At 46.2% G+C, this 8,929-nt stretch overlaps 1 protein-coding gene across 1 annotated transcript; it reads right to left on the reverse strand.

Annotated features, from left to right (window-relative positions):
* Nucleotides 1-3,832: 3,832 nt before the first annotated feature.
* LOC115005803 (arf-GAP with SH3 domain, ANK repeat and PH domain-containing protein 2-like) lies at nt 3,833-7,772 on the reverse strand. Its single transcript, XM_029427743.1, has 10 exons — nt 7,761-7,772; nt 7,599-7,685; nt 7,405-7,508; nt 7,202-7,271; nt 6,432-6,519; nt 6,304-6,352; nt 5,851-6,017; nt 5,041-5,174; nt 4,530-4,624; nt 3,833-4,107 (listed from the first exon to the last, which is right to left on the reverse strand). Exons 1-10 carry the CDS (start codon nt 7,770-7,772, stop codon nt 3,909-3,911), a joined length of 1,005 nt encoding a protein of 334 aa, XP_029283603.1. The 3' UTR covers nt 3,833-3,908.
* Between the last annotated feature and the right edge of the window lie 1,157 nt (nt 7,773-8,929).

Consider the following 8,929-nt stretch of genomic DNA (forward strand, 5'->3'; position numbering starts at 1 on the left):
CTGGGTCATATAGCCCTGATACTTGGCTGAGCAGCTCTCTTCGTGTCAGGGGGTTTGGCATCTGATCCCGGATTTGCTCTTGTAGAAGGTCCTGGCCAAGTCTCATCTTTCCTTTTCTCTTCGAGAAATTGATTGAAATCATAACATGGAACTTGTCCTCTGCTACTATGTATCCTAGGCCAAGCGCCTTGTCATCCTCGTAGCGCATTTGGTTTGGCAAGATCAAGGTCTCAGTTTATATCTTCTGCAGCTTGCCGTTGCACTTCTTCCTCCCACTTTGCCCAGAAAAGACCCAAGGCTTGAGCTTGAAACCTCCAGCATTCAGGATCTGTTCAACATTTGCCGTGATGGTTTTCAGTTTGTCAGGGTCAATGTGGGATGTGAGAATGTCATCGACGTAGCTGTCGTGCTGGAGCACCCGTCGCTCCTCTTTTAGGTGGGTGAATGGAGGAAGGTTAGCAGTTTCGTGCATTGCTACCTGTGCAATGCAATCCGCAGGCTTGTCTCCGATGTTAACTCTTGTGATTGCAAAATCCTCGGAGTCTCGCCAGAGGAACCTATGCAAGTGCATTTCTCGGTCTTCCAACCAAACTGAATTGTACATCTTTTTATGTCACCCAGAGCCGCATTTACTCCACACCTGAATCTGAGAAGGACAGCACGAATCTGGTTCAGGACATCTGGACCTTTCATAAGCAAGTCGTTTAAGCTCACGCCTCCGAACCTTTGGCTGCTGTTCCATACGAGTCTCACTGGGGTTGTGACAGAATGCGGGTTTGGCGCAATAAGGTGACTCACATACCACACGGGCCCTTTCCAGTTGAGGATAGCATCCATGGACAATTTAACTGCAGCCCCTCGATCAACCATGTCATGTACTTGGCCACCTTCCATATGGGTTCTTTTGTCAGCTGCTTTTGGGTTCTGTAGAATGTAGCCTCGACTCCCCTTCTGTTGTTTAGCAACGAGGCTGGGTCTTCTAACCAAGGATACTTAGCGTGCCAATGTGGTTCCTTGCTGTGGCTGTCCTCTGTGACGTAGGTAAGCCCCTCCTTTTATAATTTCATGTTCTATCTCTCCTCAGCAAGAGTCTTTTCTTTTCCGCCCAGCTGGCAGTTTCCGCAGCGACATCCTCCGCATTTCGGTTCACATGCTGCGCCAATGCTATACCACTTCCACCACTCTAGGAAGTCCCGGTTTGTGGATGAAGTGTTATGATCTTGGTTTCGGTTTCCTGTTTTTATTTTGAAATGTTCCCTTCCCCTTGTGTCATGTCTGGTATTACTTCCTGCCCTTGTGTTTTCTGCCTTTCTCTCCCAGCTGTGTCTCATTCACTCGTTTAGTGTCTGTGTGTATATATCCCTGTCTGTCCCAGTGTTCCTTGTGAGTTCGTCATCTAAGTGTCACCCCGGTTGTTGGTGTCTCCTCGTGCTCCTCGTGTCTTCCTGGTTTGTGTTTTCAGTTTTATTTGTTACTTTGTATTTTTACTAGCTTTTTATAAAATAAAGCTCTCTTTTTGTTAGAACCTTGTCCAGTGTACTGCATTTGGGTCCTCACCTTTTCCTCACCGTGACAGTACGAACTCACCAAGAATGGACCCAGCAGGGCTTGATGATGAGGATTATTTTTGTCTGTATATCGCATTAATATGTCTTTTGCGTCAATGGAAGGAAGCCGCCTGTAGAAAGGACCAACAGGTCCTTCTTCGACAGGCCCGTGGGGAGGTGGCTGAAAGCCTTGGTTGAGGAGTCTTCTGCCTGAGGAGATCACGGATTTCCTCAACCTCACAGATCGGTCTGCCTTCCAGTCAACTCGCCAGCTCACCGTTCCTCCTGCTCCAGCACCAGACCCATTTCTGGGTACCTGCCTAGCCCGGGAAGGACCTCTGTGTGCGCAAAAGGCTTCTAGGTCCCTGAGGAGGAGATTTGGCTGTGCTAGCCACCGTCATTCCGGCTCCCAGTTCACCGTTCCTGCAGCCCCCCTGTTGCCGCTGCCGGGCCACCGCAGCCCCCTGTTTCCGCTGCCGGGCCGCGACAGCCTCAAGTTCATGCTGCTGGACCGCGTCAGACCGCTGTTTCCACTGCCGGGCCACGGAAGCCTCCTGTTCCCGCTGCCGGACCTCCACAGACCTCCGTTCCCACTGCCGGGCCGCGGAAGCCTCCTGTTCCCGCTGCCGGACCTCCACAGACCTCCGTTCCCGCTGCCGGACCTCCACAGACCTCCGTTCCCGCTGCCGGACCTCCGCAGACCCCAGTCCCTGCATTCTCCTGGTTCCTCGAGACCCCAACCCCTGTGCTCCCTCTGTCACTCGAGACCCCAGCCCCTGTGCTCCCTCTGTCACTCGAGACCCCACACCTGTGCTCCCTCTGTCCCTCGAGACCCCAGTCCCTGCGTTCTCCTGGCCCCTCGAGACCCCAACCCCTGTGCTCCCTGTGGTCCCTTCGCTCCCTCTCCTCTCGAGGTCCCTTCGCTCCCCTCTCCTCTCGAGGTCCCTTCGCTCCCCTCTCCTCTCGAGGTCCCTTCGCTCCCCTCTCCTCTCGAGGTCCCTTCCCAAGCCCGGCCTCCTGAGCAGCTCCGTCCGCCTCCAGCCTGGCCTCTCCGCCGGCCTCCAGCCTGGCCTCCAGCCTGGCCTCCAGCCTGGCCTCCAGCCTGGCCTCCGGAGCGGCTCCAGCCGCATCCAGCCTAGGCTCTCTGCCGGCCTCCAGCCTGGCACCCGGAGCGGCTCCGACCGCCTCCAGCCCGGCCTCCTGAGCAGCCACCGGCTTCCAGCCCAGCGGATCTGCCCGCTTCCATCCCAGCTTCTCCGGCTTCCAGCCCAGCCTCTCTGCCGGCCTCCTGAACGGCTCCAGCCGCATCCAGCCCGGCCTCTCCGCCGGCCTCCTGAACGGCTACAGCCGCATCCAGCCCGGCCTCTCCGCGGGCCTCCTTAACGGCTCCAGCCGCATCCAGTCCGGCCTCTCTGTCGGCCTCCTGAACGGCTCCAGCCGCATCCAGTACGGCCTCCAGAGCGGCCTCCTGCCCCTCCTCCGGCGCCCCTTATTTACAGCGGAAAGATACAGATAGATCCTACAGATGGAGCTTAAAAATACCAATATGACAGAGTGAGATTCTTGAGAGAGAGAGAGACGCATCCTCGGACACCATATCGGAGAGAGAGAGATTTCTTGAGGAGATGAGATAAGAGAGAGAGAGAGAGAGACAGACAGACAGAGAGACAGAGAGAGAGGCTATATATAGATATATAGAGATACATAAATATAGACAGAGCAAGACTCGATGAAGTAAAAAGCCAATATATACAGAAAGAGAGAGAATACATACAAAAGAGAGAGAGAGAGATAGAGTATACCGACAGAGATATACCGAGATACCGATATATCATAGACGAGATATAAAAATTAGAAATATTAAAAAAATAGAGAGATATATCCTAGATATATACTTTATGATATCTAGTAATCAACATTACTAATACATATAGTAAAAAAAGAAAATAATAGAAAACTAGAATAATATATAGCTTATATATATATATATATATATATATATATATATATATACATATATATATATATATATATATATATATATATATATACACATATATATATATACATACATATATACATATATACATACATATACATATATATATATATATATATACATATATATATATATATATATATACACACACATATATATACATATATATGAATACATATGAAGCCTATAAACTAGAGACAGGCTTGAGTATATTTCCAATAAGTTGCACATCCTGGTTCAAACACTCGATGTCGTAATAAGAATAAACACAGAGTTTCTTGCTCTACACTTCTACTATTAATGTTTCTGTAAATGACCCTCAAAACGTCCGTCGCATCGTCGTGAACACGGGGAGACGCATCTTATCGTACGTGTTCGTTGGGCTGTGTGATGGCCTCCCTCAGGTCCACGCCCTCGGCGTAGATCTGCATCAGAGCCAGGATGTCTCTGGTCCTCACCGCCTCGTACAGAGCCCGCAGTCTGGACGCAGCGTCGGCACAAAGCCGCCGAGCGAAGCGCTTCTCCGTGTACTTGGCCGTGATGTAGTCCTTCCTCATCTGCCTGCAGAGCAAACCACAGATGAGTTACTGCGACACACTCAGTCACCTTCAGCTCAGCGTTCAGGCTGCGCGCTGCTCTTTCGTTTCATCTCTGAGACACTTCTGAGCACGTCTCAGTTTAAAGTTTAAAGTGGAGCTTTTGCACCATTCTTTGTGCAGGAACTCAGTTCCACAGATCTGTGGAGATTAAAGCTGTAACTCTTTTGATAATGGATTAATTCATACAGAGTCCAGCTTCTGAAATATGAATATTTACTGGTCTCTTTACAATCTTTGAGACATTTGATTCATTCAGGGCTTTTGGAAACACTGATTCACATTTTTCACCGTTTCCAAAATGTGCTAGTTCCCAGATTAATCAGCTAATCGTGTGATCGTTAAAACCTAAACATTTATTCTCATGTCTTCGCGGCCGTCACTCACATGTCACTGGTCGGGTCGGGTTTGGTGACGTCCTGCGCCGACAGATCGGCCTCCATGATCTCGTTAAAGTTGGCGTTTCCCACGTTCTTCGCCAACTAAAACACAACACGTCAGGTCAGGCAGCTTCATCACTGCGGCTTCTTCCTGAACAATGTGCAAACTTTCTGGTATAATATTCTTTCTGCATTAAATGCAATCAAACACAAAAGACCGGCAACATCTCCACTTAAATATTTAAATACTGGAAATGCTATTCAAGAAAATGTCAAGTAAATTTGTCCCCATTTTACCCATTTGAGAAAAACAAGGTTGTAATATTTAGAAAAGAACTTCAAAAATCTTATATTAGAATTAGAATATTACAGAATTACAACAAAAAGGTTGCTTAAAGAACAAAATGTCGGAGTATTCGTACTTTCTTCTTTAAATTTTGACTTTTTTTCTCAAAATATATAATTTATACACAGATGAGTGAACTCTGATCCTGGTCCTGCCAGTGAAGTGCACTCACCAGCAGCTCGGAGGTTCCCAGCACGTCCAGGTCCAGACTCTGGATCCTGGAGTAGTGGACCCCCATCTCCCTGTGGATCCCCGAGCACTCGATACAGATCAGCACCCCGAGGTTGGTGGACAGCCAGGTGGGACCTGACGGGACCAGATGGTGTTAAGATTTTATTAGGTGAGTCAACGACTCCTGGTCTTACCGACTCCTGGTCTTAACGACTCCTGGTCCTAACGAATCCTGGTCCTCACGAGTCCTGGTCTTAAGAGTCCTGGTCCTAACGAGTCCTGGTCTTAACAAGTCCTGGTCTTAACGAGTCCTGGTCTTAACGAGTCCTGGTCTTAACGAGTCCTGGTCCTAACGAGTCCTGGTCTTAATGACTGATGGTATTAACAAGTCCTGGTCTTAACGAGTCCTGGTCTTAACGAGTCCTGGTCTTAACGAGTCCTGGTCTTCACGAGTCCTGGTCTTCACGAGTCCTGGTCTTCCGAGTCCTGGTCTTAACGAGTCCTGGTCTTAACGAGTCCTGGTCTTAACGAGTCCTGGTCTTAACGAGTCCTGGTCTTAACGAGTCCTGGTCTTAACGAGTCCTGGACTTAACGAGTCCTGGTATTAACGAGTCCTGGTATTAACGAGTTATCAAGCGTAGGGTGGATCACAAGGAGCAAAAGTAATCTTCTCAACATTTGTAGCAGTTGTACCGGTAGCAACAATATGAACAGTAGTATCAGTACCAGTATCAGTACTAGTATTAGTAGTAGTATTATAAGTAGTAGTATAAGTAGTATTAGTAGTAGTAGTATTAGTAGTATTACTGACCCTGCGCTCCACAGTCACAGCAGCCATCGTTGCCGCTCATCCTCTTCACTTCTCCTACGATGGCTCTCGTCAGCTCCTGCACGATATTGTTCTCTCCTTCATCCTGGTCGCCTTTAAACGCTTTGTTCAGCGCCTCCTCTTTGCTGTTCTGCAGCACAGACACCCAGCTGCACAGACATCAACACTTCATGCTCTTTACTGTTCTGCAGAATCATTCTCTTTTATTTTCAAATGTATTTATTACATTATGACTTTTATTTATTGTTTTTGAACATTTCTCTTAATATTTTATTTGCTTATATATTCTTTTATTTTTAGATTTCCACATTTTGTATTTACTTATTTATTCTTAAATTTATTCCTGTTAATATTTCCACATATTATTTGATTTATTCCTCTTCATATTATTATGATATGGCCGTCCTATGAATCCGTAGACATTGTAATACTTACACCTGACACTCGGCTTCGTCCTCGGCCTGGAAGTGGTACGTCCTGTCGTCTGGAGGAGACAAGCGTCAGACAGGAGGATGTAAACAGTAAGAGAGTCTGAGAGAAGAACACGTGCGTCTGCAGCTTACGTGAGAACAGGTCGAAGCTCTTCTTCTCGTCTGGATTCCTCTTCACCTGGCAGGTGAGCAGGTTGAGTTTGGCTGGAGGTCTGTTAGCCTGAGAGACAAGAAGCAGGGAGGAGAGCACGTCACATTGGATCATTAGGTTGAAACAAACTAAATGAAAGAGCTGAAAATATTAATCGATTAGTTGTCAAGAAAAAATTGTAAAAATTCTGATTGTCGCTTCTTACTGTGAATATTTCTTTATTCTTTATGACAGTGAACCGAATGTCTTCGAGACATTTGAGTTCATCCTCTGATCTGAACAACTAAGAACTAAGAGTTGCAGCTCAACTAAAACATCATTTGGCAGCAAGTTGAAATGATGGATTATATTGTAATAATGATATGTTTTGTGTTTGTGAGATGAGGTTGGAGATCAGCTCAGTGACAGAAATAATTATTAATCATTAAAAATTAATAATTAATGACCCCCCCCCACCCTTCTCTCCTTCATCCTTTTCCTTATGCTCTTCCTTCTCCTCCTGTTTCTCTTCTGCTGCTTGCTCTGTCCTGATTGGCCGTTTGACTCTTCATGAACAAACTTCAAAATAAAAGGAAGAAGGAACAAAAATAATAATAAGAAGAAACTAAATTAAAAAAAGTTGCCTTTTCCCGCAATATAAAAAACAAAATAAATCCCCAGAAGAAGATTTGTTTGTAATTGGCCGACATGCAGGCGGGAGGGTGGAGCTCCTGCAGGAGGACCAATAGGAGGAGAGGATGTGGTGTCTTACCGTGCCGTGGGAGATGGTCAGGAAGCCGTTCTTCACCGAACACTTCCTCTTCTGCCACACCTTCCTCAGTCTGAGGAGACACACACACGCACACGCACACACACACACTATTTGAAAGTCAAGCCATTCTGGCTACACTGAGCAGCTTTCACAGGAATGAACAAACGTTTCCTGTTGCATTCTGGGACATTGAGTTCACTCACCCCTCACTTTTCTTGTAGAGGAATCCGGAGCACTCGGTGCCGTGAGCCTTGTTGCCCTGCAGCTGGTGGAGGCTGTAACCTGCGCTCTGTTTAGCCTGAACATCCTGCAGGAAAACCAGGAAACACAACCAACTATAACTGCCATGTTTGTAGTTTTAAGCTGCTCGCTTCTCACTGTGATCTCAGCGTCTCACCTCTTTCTGCTCAGACTGTAGAGACGCCTTCAGGACGTCTCGTAGCTGAGTCAGCTGTTTCCTCTCTCCATCCTGAGTCTGCTTAATCTGAAGACCATAGAAGAAGGGACGGCGTGGAATAGAATATATATAGAATATGATGCATTGTGTAGATTAAAATACCAACAGGAACATGTAACCCACACATTAATGCAGCAGGAACACGTAACACACACATTAATGTAGCAGGAACATGTAACACACACATTAATGTAGCGGGAACATGCAACACACATTAATGTAACACACACACACATTAATGTAGCAGGAACATGTAACACACACATTGTCAAGTCAAACTGAAGCTGTCCAGATAGTAATGGGACAAACCGGATGTGACCAATCTGCCTGAGTGTTTCCCATTTAAAAGAGCGCCGCTTGGCGTTATGGGAGGGCAGAGAGGATGTGTTCGTGACTACGTCGAGATCCAGAGCAAGATTGTGCAGGGCCCAAATATCGTATGTGTATATATATATATATATATATATATATATATATATATATATATATATATATATATATATATATATATATATATATATATATATATATATATATATATATATATATATATATATATATGAAGCTGAAGCTAGGAGAGAAAAAGACAGCAGTAAGAAAGGTGAAGGCATGTACAAGGTGCCTCGAGGTTCATGATAACAGTTCATACTGCAAATCTGCCTTTCTGTGTAGGAACCAACACTGCAAGGACGAACATACTCCTGAGCATCATTACTGCCTGTGCCCAAATGCTGAGACAAAGAAAATATTTGGTCCAGAAGAGGAGAAAGGCTGGAGGAAGTACACAGAGGATCAGGAGGAGTTCGTCAGGAAACTTTCACCAGAATTGGCGAAGCAATGTCGAGGTGTCATTTCAAATTCTGCAACAAGAACCTGCAGTGATGGAAAAGACCACCGAAGCCTTCTGGTGGAAAGTGGCTTGCGTGAACTACCAGTGGTTATGATGCTGCTCGAGGTCACGGCCAATGCTGGACAGAGAATTGGGACATTAATTGACCTGGCCTCAGACACCAATTACATAACCCACAAGGCTGCAAGCAGACTGAACCTCAGAAGTGAAGAGGAACTCACTGGCATGGTCCCAGAGAAGTTCCCACCAAGCAAACAAGATGACATCCGGGAAGCAGGTACTGGACAAGGTTCTAACAAAAAGAGAGCTTTATTTTATAAAAAGCTAGTAAAAATACAAAGTAACAAATAAAACTGAAAACACAAACCAGGAAGACACGAGGAGCACGAGGAGACACCAACAACAGGGGTGACACTTAGAT

This window comes from Cottoperca gobio, unplaced genomic scaffold, assembly GCF_900634415.1.
Source record: "Cottoperca gobio unplaced genomic scaffold, fCotGob3.1 fCotGob3_36arrow_ctg1, whole genome shotgun sequence".
NCBI lineage: Eukaryota > Metazoa > Chordata > Actinopteri > Perciformes > Bovichtidae > Cottoperca > Cottoperca gobio.